Below are 14,071 nucleotides of genomic sequence, written 5' to 3' on the forward strand. Positions count from 1 at the left end.
TTTCCTTCAATTCGACCTTCTTTAATTTTAGTGTTGAAAGAAGAATAATTTACATTCTTTGTCATCCAAATACTAAAATAGAAATTAAAGCTTTGTATATAGGCAGGCTAATAAGGTTGGTAATTTCATGCGAAGTGGAAGTATTGACTTATAAGGTTTGGTAAATTTCATCCGAAGTGGAGGAACTGGCCTAATGTAGGCTGTTAACAACTTAACATCAGGAATAATGTGATATTTCATTTAACTTTTAAGGCTAAAATATGCAACTTTGGAGTATGTGTTGGGATTGTGGAAATGTGATAATTTGTGAGTTTGGCTATAGTTGATGGAATGTGTGTGCGAGGACTTATGAGCATGTATCGTTTTCCTCAAAAAAAGAAAAGAAAAAAAAGAAGAAGAGGAAAGTGATGTGTATAGTAAGTCATAACGATAATGAGATTTTTGTCAACATCATTTGTTTCTTGTGAATATAATTTGTATTATTAATAACGTGCAAATCTTGATTGATATAGATATAGATGTGAAGTACATGTGAATTCCAATTAATTTAACTAGTAGTGTTTCTTTGTTGTTGAATAAGTAATTGTGCGGGTCGCAAATGAGGCCAATGGGCTCAGCCCACTTGGGCTCACAACTAATTTGTTTGTTAAGGCTGAATTTCCTACTATGGGTGATCCTACAACCAAGGACTCACTGAGATCACCTTCTCCTTCTTGGCGACACAATCTTTCCTCCTAACTGCTCTCCGGACTCTCTTTTTCTCCCCTTTTTCTGACAACCCCTTCTTTCTTCTCCTTCCCTCTTATTTATAGTGCTCAGCTCAGGCGAGGGTCATTAATGCTTCTCATGTTTGTGCAACAGAGGGTCCAGTAGGATTTTCTCTAAATGGGAGGTTAGGTATGGGTGGCTTTGGGACTTGGTGCCCACATTCGTTGGCAGCTCGGCAGAGTCAGGGCGCGTTGAGTGCTACGGAAGGTCCAATCAGGGGGGTGGTAAGTGGGAGTCTAGGTCTGGGTGGCTTTGGGACTTGGTGCCCACATCAGGTCAGAGCGAGGTGCTGGCGTTTGGAGGGCCCTCTTTGAGCCGAACAAAGTTGAAGTGTCGTTCAATAAAAGTGCTCGGTAAAAATTATGCCGATCATAACTTACTAATGAAGCTCGGCACTCCCGAGCTGTGATAGCAAGGGTTGGGCCTTGGGGCGAAATGAGGATTGGGCCCAAAGACCGCATGTTTTGGGACAGAGACTTGGGGTTGAGTAGGCCCAACACTTCGGGTGCCGCACAGTAACTAAATTTAAATAACATTTTAGATTGATGATAAAGAGTAATTATTATATAATGAACTCTATAGATTTAATGACTATTATTTTGTTTGATGCACTCCGTTAAGCCCAAATTTCAACAAATTAACCTGGCCCTGCCATGTATAAGTTAAAACTAGGGTTGTTCAAACACCAAGTAAATTTGACTAACCTGGCCCAACCCTCAGTCCAATGTTATAATGACCTAAGAAACTTTAAAGTAATGTTTCGGATGAAATATATAAAGTAACCTGGCCCAAAGCAGTAAAGTTGACTAACCTGGCTCTCGATGCAATATAAAAAATATTTATAGGAAGATAGAGTGCAATAAAATAACGTTTTAAATGAGTAATACTATTTTCACGTATAGTAAAGTGTATTAGTTGTAATATAAGTCCACTACTAATATTATTTTTTTACTTATCAATAATAGTCTACCACCAAAAATTTGTTGTGAGCCTAACATTTTTTTTTTTTTTTTTTTTCATTTGGTGCTGCACCTATAGTATAGATCACCTTGGCTTAAATCCATTGAACCCTTCTATATCTGCTTACAGAAATGTCAAAATTCTGCAAAAATCTCACATGAAAATGCTTCTTGTGGATGAAATTAATATTCTCTAGAAAATATTATATATTGAGGAAATATATTCTGAGTTCATAAAATTTTTGGCTAAGATTTGTATTAGTATGTAGTTCTTTTTTTTTGGGTTGTTGAGGAAAGTATGTAGTTAATATATCTTAGTTTATGCATACACTAGCAGCTAGCTAACCTTTCCAGATAAACTGTTTAAAGATTTTCATAAAAAAAATACAGGTTGCTATGACAGTATACCACTTTCGAAAGCAAAGTTAAAGAGAATGTTGCTAGTATAGCTTGTAAAATAGTACTGCACTAGCAAGTTGTAGCAACCATATATTCCAAACTAATAAGTATACCGAAAGATATGTGGAATAGAATGCACATCACGAGGGTGGATGTTTGGAAGGAAAGGACATATATAATAGTAGTCACATAATGGACTTGACTTAGGAGGTGCATGATGTTATCTTCCTTCTCTCTCAAACAACAACTAATAAAAATAATGACCTTAATTATTTAGTCACGTCCTGTCACCACCAAGTGCTTTTCTTGTCATGCGTAAGGCTATCCTTTGACTTTGCAGGACTCTCTCTCTCTTAGTTAGAAGGAAGGAAAGATTAATGCTAAGAATACAATTTTTTTTTAATTTTTTTTTTTTTTTTTCATTTGGTGCTGCACCTATAGTATAGATCACCTTGGGTTAAATCCATTGAACCCTTCTATATCTGCTTACAGAAATGTCAAAATTCTGCAAAAATCTCACATGAAAATGCTTCTTGTGGATGAAATTAATATTCTCTAGAAAATATTATATATTGAGGAAATATATTCTGAGTTCATAAAATTTTTGGCTAAGATTTGTATTAGTATGTAGTTCTTTTTTTTTGGGTTGTTGAGGAAAGTATGTAGTTAATATATCTTAGTTTATGCATACACTAGCAGCTAGCTAACCTTTCCAGATAAACTGTTTAAAGATTTTCATAAAAAAAATACAGGTTGCTATGACAGTATACCACTTTCGAAAGCAAAGTTAAAGAGAATGTTGCTAGTATAGCTTGTAAAATAGTACTGCACTAGCAAGTTGTAGCAACCATATATTCCAAACTAATAAGTATACCGAAAGATATGTGGAATAGAATGCACATCACGAGGGTGGATGTTTGGAAGGAAAGGACATATATAATAGTAGTCACATAATGGACTTGACTTAGGAGGTGCATGATGTTATCTTCCTTCTCTCTCAAACAACAACTAATAAAAATAATGACCTTAATTATTTAGTCACGTCCTGTCACCACCAAGTGCTTTTCTTGTCATGCGTAAGGCTATCCTTTGACTTTGCAGGACTCTCTCTCTCTTAGTTAGAAGGAAGGAAAGATTAATGCTAAGAATACAATTTTTTTTTTCATAATTGTTGTAATTGGAGTAATATGACTAATATCACTTTCATCTGGGTTTATTATTGACAATTTGACACTAATTTTGCTTTTATTGCCAAGTTATTATAACATATAAGTGATATATGTGGACATCTTTTAGAAATATTGTACCTCTAACATAACCCGGGAAGGAAATGCAGGTCCACATTAAGTCATAAAGTAGCAACAAGGACTTTGTTCACTAACCTTTTTTCATTGGATTCCATACGTTAATAAAGTCTCTCTCGAAAATGGCTAATGAGTACGTTGTCTGGAACATTCATTGCTTAAAAGGGACTTTCAATAAGCTTGACTTCACCACAAGTAAACGACCTATCCATTTAATGAATGTTCTAACATTTCTAATCCCTATGAATCACTGGAAAGCTCTCGTTTCTATATTGCCACAAGTGCTAGCTAGGTCCAAGACTGTTTTCTAAACCATCCCAGCGAATCCGTGAAATATTTTAGTTCAACACTCATTGTCGTTTATCCTTTGTGCTCTTACATTTGCATTTCTTTCCTGCAATGGCTCAAACTACTTGGCATGCATGCAGGTACTTGTTTCAATACTGGAAGTAAAATAGTTCAGCTTTTCTTTTGCTTCTAACTAGCAATAGCAGTGAAGTTTGGGACTTGGAAGTCTTCAAGTTCCATAAGGATGCTGTGTTTTTGAGGTCACCAATTTGTTTCAATTTTTGACTCGTTATCTTCGTGATGACAATAAGAAAAGAATGGTACACAGTTTGTTGAATTCTATTTTTATTCTTTATTTTCAATTTTCTCTCCTTTGTTTTCTGTGTATGGTACTTCTTCAGCAAAAAGAGCTTATTTCTTTATATTAGCTCCTAGAAGTTCCATTTCTTTTTGGTCTAATGCCTCTTTCTTTCTTTCTTTCTTTCTTTCTTTTTTTTTTTTTTTGGCAACTAGTTAAATATTGATGAAAGTAAGAGGATTAAAATGAATTTTTAACGGATTTCCTTGACTTTAAAAATAATAATAATAATAATAATAATAACAAAGGCATATTGCCTTTGAAATTTCTAATATTATAGAGATAACATGAATAAAAATTACTAATTCCAAGTATGTTCTATTCTATGTTTCATTAATCATAGTTTATTAACTTTTATTTTTTTCATAAAAAAAACCAAAAATAAAATAAAATCAAACACCTTACGTGATTCATTGTAATTTGTAAAGTATAAAGTGAAATGCTTTTACGTACTGTGATGGATTACTTTTGTTTGGACAATGCACTCTCTTCAATACGTGGTTGTGATTGTTTTCTAGGCAAGAATATTCTTTTAGTCATGGCCATTTTTTTACGGGTTCTCTGTCTTGTGGCAGTCAAATATCCTCCACATAATTCAGCTCTTGATAATGATTACGTGAATAAAATGCCCGGCATCAAGGTATTAGAGTACATATTAATTAGAGGCTTAGAGCTGTTCTTGCTAGATATTATAATTTACATTTTACAAGCTTTCATCGTGGCAGGAAAGAAAGCAACAAAAAGCTATCTTCTTTTATTGCCAAACTTTATTAGCATATTCTTGATGACCACTTGCTTGCCTTCTACACCTATAAAGAATAGAATGCACATGTGAGTTTGCAAAACTTTGCAGCAAAGCATTGCGTTATCATTATTATTATTTTCTTGTCATGATACATATGGCTAGTAAAGGTGCATGTTTAACTTTTTACCTTTTTTTTTTTTAGTTGTAAAATATACACGATTTTTTTTTTTAGCTGTAAAATATACACGTTTGAGTGGTGTAATTAATTGAATAGTAACGTTTTGTATGGAATATAATGAGATTAGTGAATAGTTAATATAACATATAAAGTTGGGTCAAAACTCATAAGTTTAAACTTTCAGCTTAAGTTGTATCCCTATATATTATATTAACATCTCAGTTGGAGTCTCTTTAAGACGTTATCTCCTCAACAAGTGGTATTAGAGTAACCAATCAATTAGCCAAGCTTTTAATTTTAGAGTAACTGGTAATTAATTCACACAGGATACAAACAAAAAAAGGAAACTTTGGAGTCCTTAGTTTTTAATTTGGAGTTGTAAGGATAGTTGTAATAATTTAAATTTCGAAGGATTTAGAGATGGGGCATAGGATATTGAGCATCACATGCTTTGGTTTCTTAGGCTCACTTTTGCTATCAAATGGAACACTAAAGAAAAGAAAGAAAAATGGAAATAAGGAAACAATCTATTGAAGCATAATCATAGGAACTCAATAAACTACAAAAAGCTATATCTTATTTATTCTAAAACTAATTCATGAAGTTGAACATACAAACACAACTGTGATCAACCACCTGGCTGACTCCATAAACAGCACATGTACGCTGTAAGTCCTTAAGCTACACAATAAATCCTTAATTTGTACTTATAAAAAGAAATAACAAAGCTCACTACACACAAACCATGCTCCATCTATTACACTCAGCTAGCTTCATAGTACCCTCCAAGGATATATCTTCATCATACAAAGAAATACAATTTTTTTTCACTAACTATTTGTAGTATTAACTTAATACTAGCTAGTAGGAGAGCCAGAAGCTCACCAATTGTTAAAGTTACACTGTCTTAGTTCATTATGTACAGAAATTTGAAACATTACTTCCCTTTTTTTCTTTTCAAACTCAATATTCTATGATCAGCATAGTAGATGTCACTTCCATAACTCAATTTGACCACTAGAGCTTGACATAGACACACTTTCCGGAACCATTTCTTGCTTATCCATACGTCTGACAAATACATTGGTGCTGTTTGTTGTGTGATAGATGTTGTTGGTACCAGTTGAGTAGCCATTTTGCTTGGATGCATCCTCATGGCTTAGTTGAGAAGCAACAAATTTGTCAAGCACTCTCCAATCTGTGACTTGATCCACTGCTTGCCCATTGCAATTATTGTTAGCATAAGCTACATAAAAGTTTTGTTCATGGGGTTGATGTTGAATTTGTTCCTCTTGTGAGAGTGATGAGGATTGCAATGTGGTGGCATGGTTGATGTCTATGACATATGGGGCTAAGGAATTGGAGCTTATAGTGGGAGCTGATTGGAGCAACTTTGGGCTCTCTAAGAGTGGGAGCTGAAGGAAGTGGTCATGTGGAGCATGGTATGGTACCAAATCTAGCTCTTTCTTGCAATAAGGGAGCTGGTACATCAAATTAGACTGGGAATTATGCTTAGGTGAGTCTAAATCAGGCATGAATGAGACTTGATCATCGTACCAACAGGGTGATCCCTGCTCGCTTACTTTACGCACTGTTGCTATCCTTTTCTTGAATACCCTGCAGACCACCCAACCTTCCTCCTGCTGATCAGTTGCACAAAAAGATTACATGAGTAATTTTGCTGCAATATATACTTTCCTTTCAGATGATGAACACCATTACATAGGTTAAACCAAAAGAATGTGGTACTCATTTCATTACCCAAAAGGCAAACTGAAAATGAACAAGATGGTTTGCTGTTTTTCTCTCAAAATCTATTAGGACATTAGGATTATGGGGCTAAGGAATTGGAGCTTATAGTGGGAGCTGATTGGAGCAACTTTGGGCTCTCTAAGAGTGGGAGCTGAAGGAAGTGGTCATGTGGAGCATGGTATGGTACCAAATCTAGCTCTTTCTTGCAATAAGGGAGCTGGTACATCAAATTAGACTGGGAATTATGCTTAGGTGAGTCTAAATCAGGCATGAATGAGACTTGATCATCGTACCAACAGGGTGATCCCTGCTCGCTTACTTTACGCACTGTTGCTATCCTTTTCTTGAATACCCTGCAGACCACCCAACCTTCCTCCTGCTGATCAGTTGCACAAAAAGATTACATGAGTAATTTTGCTGCAATATATACTTTCCTTTCAGATGATGAACACCATTACATAGGTTAAACCAAAAGAATGTGGTACTCATTTCATTACCCAAAAGGCAAACTGAAAATGAACAAGATGGTTTGCTGTTTTTCTCTCAAAATCTATTAGGACATTAGGATTCCAAATAACAACCTAATTTTTGCTTTAAAAGGGTGAAGAGAGAGATTCAAACCCTGATTCTTGTCATAGTAAGAACTGTATGATACCATGCACTTAATTACAATAATCTTAGATAGTATCTGATAGCCCTATAAATATGCCAATGTTGCATTTTATTTTAAAACATAGTAAGGTGTTAAAATAAATTGAAGAGATGAAAAAAATTCAATTTCTGGGGGTTGCTCAATTCGTAGAAAGATTGGTTCATAATATGTTCAAGATTTTCCTTTCTAGTTCTTATGGGGAAGATTGAAAGTTAGTATAGAGAACACTGCATTTGAGCTCCTGCTTATATATATATATATATATATATATGCACCAATATTCCAAACAACTGAACATGAAATAATGTTTCTGATATGATTAAGTAGTGTAAAGTACTAAAAGGTCTGTAGTCTATAATTCATTGAAATATGGCTGAAACATATAAGTAATGCAAAAATTAAAGCAGTCGTCATAATAAAAAAGTATTCTCTACCACTTGGTATCCATGCAACAAGATATGGCCTATATTTTTCTAAAATAACCAAAAAACTTCAAGAAAATGTGAAAAGGTTTGCTATATTCAAAAGGAAAAGAATAGTGATAAGAGTGATGTCAATGTTTTTACAATTATTATGATGGTAAATTATGATTAGAGTAACATCACTTTTTACATGGCTCATCATTAACATTATTTTTATTAATACTAGTTTCAAGTCACAATATGTCACTTCACCAATTAATAAAAAAGTTGTGAAAATTTGTTAATTCCTGAACTTATTGCGGTTATAAATAGCTCAATATACTTCAGATGGATATAGACAGCCTAATGAATTTTTAAGTTAATATTGCAATTCTTACAAGTTCTGAAACTAAGAAGTTGGCTGACATTCATAAGAGGGACCATAAATTAAAAGACCAAAACTATGCATGAGGACAGGTACGTAGTTTATGTTGAATTTTCTACGTAATAGAAAGGAAAACATATTTTTAAAAGGTACATGAGCATTTGAAGTTAATGAAAGTTAGGAAATTTAATTAAACTCCTAGGGTTTTGTTGTACTTGCCTGTGGAGTCCCATTTTCTTCAGTTTCAAGCCGGTATTCATGCATAATCCAGTCTGATTTTTGTCCATTTGGAGCTCGACCTTTGTAAAAGACTAAGGTCTTCCTCATTCCAATTAAGTCATGCTTAGAGTATATAGCTTTGTCTCTTCCTGTTGCTTTCCAAAACCCTGCTGTTGTGGCTCTATTTGTGCGAGTTCCTGTTGGATACTTCTTATCTTTATGGCTGAAAAAGTACCATTCATTTTGCTCTTCTGTTCCTATCCTGCATAGCTCTTTCCAAATTTTGCAAGAATGTACAAAAATAACAAGATTTATTTGATTGTCTAATTTCATAAAAAATAATTTGGAAATTGAAAATTTTATGAAATCAGGACTATATACCTTGAAGATCCCATGGCTCGATTTTGTAGAGGTCAACATCTTTAATGACATCTAGGTCAATCCTTCGTGAAGAAATTTTTTTCCTAAGGTAATAATCAACTAGTCAGCATGAGGGGAAATAGGGGAATAAGAAAGATCTCTAAAAGACATTTGACTAAATGAAGGAAGAAGGGAATATTATTTCCCATGTAATAATGAAAAAGTGGCATGTAATTATTAACTATCAACTATAGCTGAATGATCTTAAAAAAAAAAAAAAAAAAAAAAAAAAAAACTCTTTTGACCTTCCTTTGTCATGAATCATCCGTAGCTTCCAATCTTCTCTTTACTACTACGTTAATAAAAAGATAATTTCTTGATGGAAAACATAATACATAGATCAACATGAAATTTCATATTGTGTGTGTGTGTGTGAAACATTTATCTGATTAATTGACTAAGCATGTGATATGTTGGGAAACTCATCATACATGTTTCTAAGACAATAGACATTGACATTTCTAGCATTAGAATGAAAATACAAAGTGAACCAATTATGAGGGTCACTCATTGTTGTTCCCACCACAATGGCTGGAGTGCAATGAAGAAAAAAGAAAATACAGACCAAATTAAGAGAAGGAAAAAAATGAATAGGAGATAAGAAGTGTATGTGATGAAAGAAAAGAATGCTTTTGATATTATTTCTTTGTTTAACAAATCAATAGCTATGTGGTAGTAGAAGAGAATTCTCCTTGACATTTTAGATCTGCAAGTCAAGATTCCTGATCCAAATACGTGCTGTCCAACCTCATACACATTCAAGTCTCACACACAGATCTATTGCATCAAATTATACCCCATAAAATGTAAAACATCAAAAAGAATAAGAAGAAGAAAAGAGAGCTCACAGATCAAGCAAGAATAATGGTCTCTAGCTCTTGTTGTAACCCACAGATCTGAGGTGACTAAGTGGATGAGTCAATCTTTCAGCAGCAACCAAGAAAACCCTTTTTCTCCAAAAGTAGATTGAGATTTATGATCTGGGTATTCTCTCTCAACTTCACTAGAGGAAGCTCCTAACTAGAGAGCTAGAGCTAGATCAGACAAGAAACAAAGACAACAAAAATACAAAAGAGTTGTATTTTTAAAGTACTTCCTTGGGAATTGAACCCCTAACAGCTTTTGTACCAAAAAAATGTCTCAAGGCTGTCGTGTTTTCTATGACCGAATCCCGAGGCACATCAAAATAAGGAAAGGCTGAGGAATGGAAGAATATTTAGAATACAAGTAGGGTTAAATAAGAAGCAAAAAAAACAAAAACAGAAACAAAACAAAAATAGAAACCCTAATGACAAAAAATTTGGAAAAAAAATTAAGGATTATCTTATAGCTGTAGCTTGTTTTCTATATCATTGTCTCTCATTATCGAGATAAGCTGAATTAGTGGGAAAGCTTTTTGGGCGGGAAAAAAGGTGGCGCAAAAATTGGCTGAAGGGAGAGAGAGCTAAGGAATGAAGGAATGCTCTCTCTGCTGCCACCTCTACCCGCAACTGATAGAGACCCAACCGAGAGTTACAAGAGAAATATCGATATGTTTCTCTTTCAAGGCTCTCTCTCTTGTGCTGTGTGAAACATATATGTGAAAGAGAAAACTTCTTTCGTGTCGTCTGTGCTTAGGGTCATATATTTTGTNTCTTCATCTGTTGGATGAAACCGAAAACCGGGTGGAACATGAGAAAAAGTATTCATATTCTTCCCACTTGCGTCTTGAGTCCTGCACTGCATAAATTAAGCATACTCATAAGCATGTTCCTTTCATTCAAACTTATCAATTATAGAAGGTTGAATATTAATTGGATGCAATCAAGTTCATTTGATTTCAAGCATCTCCCTTACCCAAAGATACATTACACATTACTTTTGGCAATGACTTTTAGGTTAATTTACTTTTTTTGTGTGTGTGTGTGTTTTTAATGGAGATATTCAATATTGATACCCTTCACTCCCACTTAAAATGTGTACAAAAAAATGATACATTACTTTTGAGTATAACAATAAGGAGTAACTTCCTCTATCTCATTAGGTACATCAACACAAAGCAAAGTATTCAATGACCACAAAAAGGTAATATCACATTGAAAGGATGTGAATTCAAGAAAGATTATGCATAGGCAACTGTTGTAAGAGTTATTGAAGTGATTGTTCAATCTTTTCATTCTTCAGTTGGTACTGGTAACGATGGACTTAGATATTACAAGATGTATTATTGGCTCTCATTGTAGAGCTTAGTTGCCAGGAAAGGAAAAACAAAATTAAAGAGATGGTAAAAATGAAAAAAAAACTTCCTAATTGCAAAGTGGTGATAACATTGTAGCCCTTTACATGGTGGTAAAATCAGTATAGCACAATGTGTATCATTACCCCAATAAAAGTCTTCTTCCTTGAACAAAGTGTGTAACACATGATTTTTTTCTAAAGGAACCAAATTATTGACTGTTTCACAAATTGAAATATTGTTTATTCTTCTAAAGATTTAGATAGAAATTCTTCATTGACTAATTCTTGTCTCCAATGTCAATTCTCATAATTCTTCTGAAAGGAGCTAAAGAAATTTGATTATCAACCAATTTGCAGTGGCATAAAAATATGCCACAACTAATTTCAGCTAAAAGATTTTCAATTTTTGGTGATAACTTTTATCAGATACAAGATGCATGAGAGCCCATTTATTGAATAATAAAAAGTAGAACCAATCTAAAAGGACTGTCATGAATATGTTGAGCACATTGAGTCCTTATTCATGGGAAGACTATATAAACAAAGTGCATAGATTATTGTATGGGCACCATGACAATAAAATCGAAACAGATATGACAAAAATGTTGAATAAAATTTGCTAATCATCCATATTATTAGAAATGCCACTAAGGGTTATGGAAAAATTTGAATTAGTTTCATAGTCGCTTCCAAGGGATAGATCTAAGAAAAACAAAGGCAGAAAAAGACAGAAGGACAATTCCTAAACTATCCAAACTGCTCATATTCACTTCTTCAAATGAATGGCGGAAAGAGGTATAAAATGTTATGTTTCACCCAATATTCAAATCAAGGGCATAAATTAAATGACAATATCTCATACACAATGGTTGGAATTCTGAATTTAGCATGACATCAAAATGGTAGTTCATAAAGGCTCATTATCAAAAGAGAACTAATTAAACCTAAAAATATAACAAGACATATTCAAGTAAAGTATTAGCAAGCATAGTAAACTTGTGTTCCCTTTTACTTTACCAGGCTATTTATAAGACAAGTATATTTCATATTCTAGTTTTATAATTGACATAAAGTAAACATATCCATGAGGCATCTGATACAATGCAAATCAATCACAATTGAAGGCAGATACACAAAATAATTTTTTATTGCATCTTATAATGTTTTGTAACATCATATGCAAAACATATTTTTAATGAAGCTATGATTATAAAATCCAACTTATTCTCTTTTTTGCTTAATCATATAATTTGATTGATTGTATACGAGCCTTTGTAACCAAGTAGGAATTCTCACATTAAAAGCTAGACTCAATCCATTAAAAGTCCTTTATCATTAATTTATCAATAGATATTGACAATATGAGCAATAATATTTCCTATATATATATAAGATGAATTAAGACTTCCAAACAAAATAAAATTATACTGATACAGACTGGAACTTGGGGTTAATATTTTGTCCCTAAGATCTCTAAAAGTCATTTTCAGCATGAGGGGAAATAGGGGAATAAGAAAGATCTCTAAAAGACATTTGACTAAATGAAGGAAGAAGGGAATATTATTTCCCATGTAATAATGAAAAAGTGGCATGTAATTATTAACTATCAACTATAGCTGAATGATCTTAAAAAAAAAAAAAAAAAAAAAAAAAAAAACTCTTTTGACCTTCCTTTGTCATGAATCATCCGTAGCTTCCAATCTTCTCTTTACTACTACGTTAATAAAAAGATAATTTCTTGATGGAAAACATAATACATAGATCAACATGAAATTTCATATTGTGTGTGTGTGTGTGAAACATTTATCTGATTAATTGACTAAGCATGTGATATGTTGGGAAACTCATCATACATGTTTCTAAGACAATAGACATTGACATTTCTAGCATTAGAATGAAAATACAAAGTGAACCAATTATGAGGGTCACTCATTGTTGTTCCCACCACAATGGCTGGAGTGCAATGAAGAAAAAAGAAAATACAGACCAAATTAAGAGAAGGAAAAAAATGAATAGGAGATAAGAAGTGTATGTGATGAAAGAAAAGAATGCTTTTGATATTATTTCTTTGTTTAACAAATCAATAGCTATGTGGTAGTAGAAGAGAATTCTCCTTGACATTTTAGATCTGCAAGTCAAGATTCCTGATCCAAATACGTGCTGTCCAACCTCATACACATTCAAGTCTCACACACAGATCTATTGCATCAAATTATACCCCATAAAATGTAAAACATCAAAAAGAATAAGAAGAAGAAAAGAGAGCTCACAGATCAAGCAAGAATAATGGTCTCTAGCTCTTGTTGTAACCCACAGATCTGAGGTGACTAAGTGGATGAGTCAATCTTTCAGCAGCAACCAAGAAAACCCTTTTTCTCCAAAAGTAGATTGAGATTTATGATCTGGGTATTCTCTCTCAACTTCACTAGAGGAAGCTCCTAACTAGAGAGCTAGAGCTAGATCAGACAAGAAACAAAGACAACAAAAATACAAAAGAGTTGTATTTTTAAAGTACTTCCTTGGGAATTGAACCCCTACAGCTTAGTCTGTGCTTAGGGTCATATATTTTGTTGAGGAAGAAAACAAACGAAGAAGTAAGAAGGACCTAAACGGCACAGACCAATCAGCAATATTAAAAGGACTCCAGAAAGACCCCAAAAGGAGAGAATAAAATAGAAGGATATTGTTGGTGACGTAATGAAGCAGCCACCAGCCAAAAAGTCACCTACAATACAAACCCATTTCTCTCTCTCTCTCTCAAAGTGGGGCATGGTGGACCTCACTAGCGAGAACTCCATTCCTAGTCCCTACCATTTCCACCATCTCTTTGAAGTCTTAACTGTAACAAAATTGGGATGATGATGTTGAAGATGATGGAGGGGGTGGTCATGACCATTATTAATTGGTCTCATCGATATCTCGTGCAATCTTGGTCCAACATCAACATTTGGAGTTTGGACATTGATGACATTGTCTATACCTATATAGTTGTTTATCTTTTGTCCTTTCCAGATTAACATAGGTAA

General features: G+C 33.7%; 1 protein-coding gene across 1 annotated transcript; it reads right to left on the minus strand.

Moving 5' to 3' along the window:
• Window positions 1-5,559: 5,559 nt before the first annotated feature.
• On the minus strand, window positions 5,560-13,576 carry LOC112007201 (NAC domain-containing protein 7). The gene is made up of 5 exons (XM_065766147.1): window positions 13,316-13,576; window positions 10,462-10,547; window positions 8,790-8,893; window positions 8,409-8,680; window positions 5,560-6,639 (listed from the first exon to the last, which is right to left on the minus strand). The coding sequence occupies exons 2-5, from the start codon at window positions 10,515-10,517 to the stop codon at window positions 5,992-5,994; spliced, it is 1,080 nt and encodes a 359-aa protein (XP_065622219.1). The 5' UTR covers window positions 10,518-10,547; window positions 13,316-13,576; the 3' UTR covers window positions 5,560-5,991.
• Between the last annotated feature and the right edge of the window lie 495 nt (window positions 13,577-14,071).

The sequence above is a fragment of the Quercus suber genome, unplaced genomic scaffold, assembly GCF_002906115.3.
Source record: "Quercus suber isolate HL8 unplaced genomic scaffold, Cork oak 2.0 scaffold_684, whole genome shotgun sequence".
In the NCBI taxonomy this organism is placed as follows: domain Eukaryota; kingdom Viridiplantae; phylum Streptophyta; class Magnoliopsida; order Fagales; family Fagaceae; genus Quercus; species Quercus suber.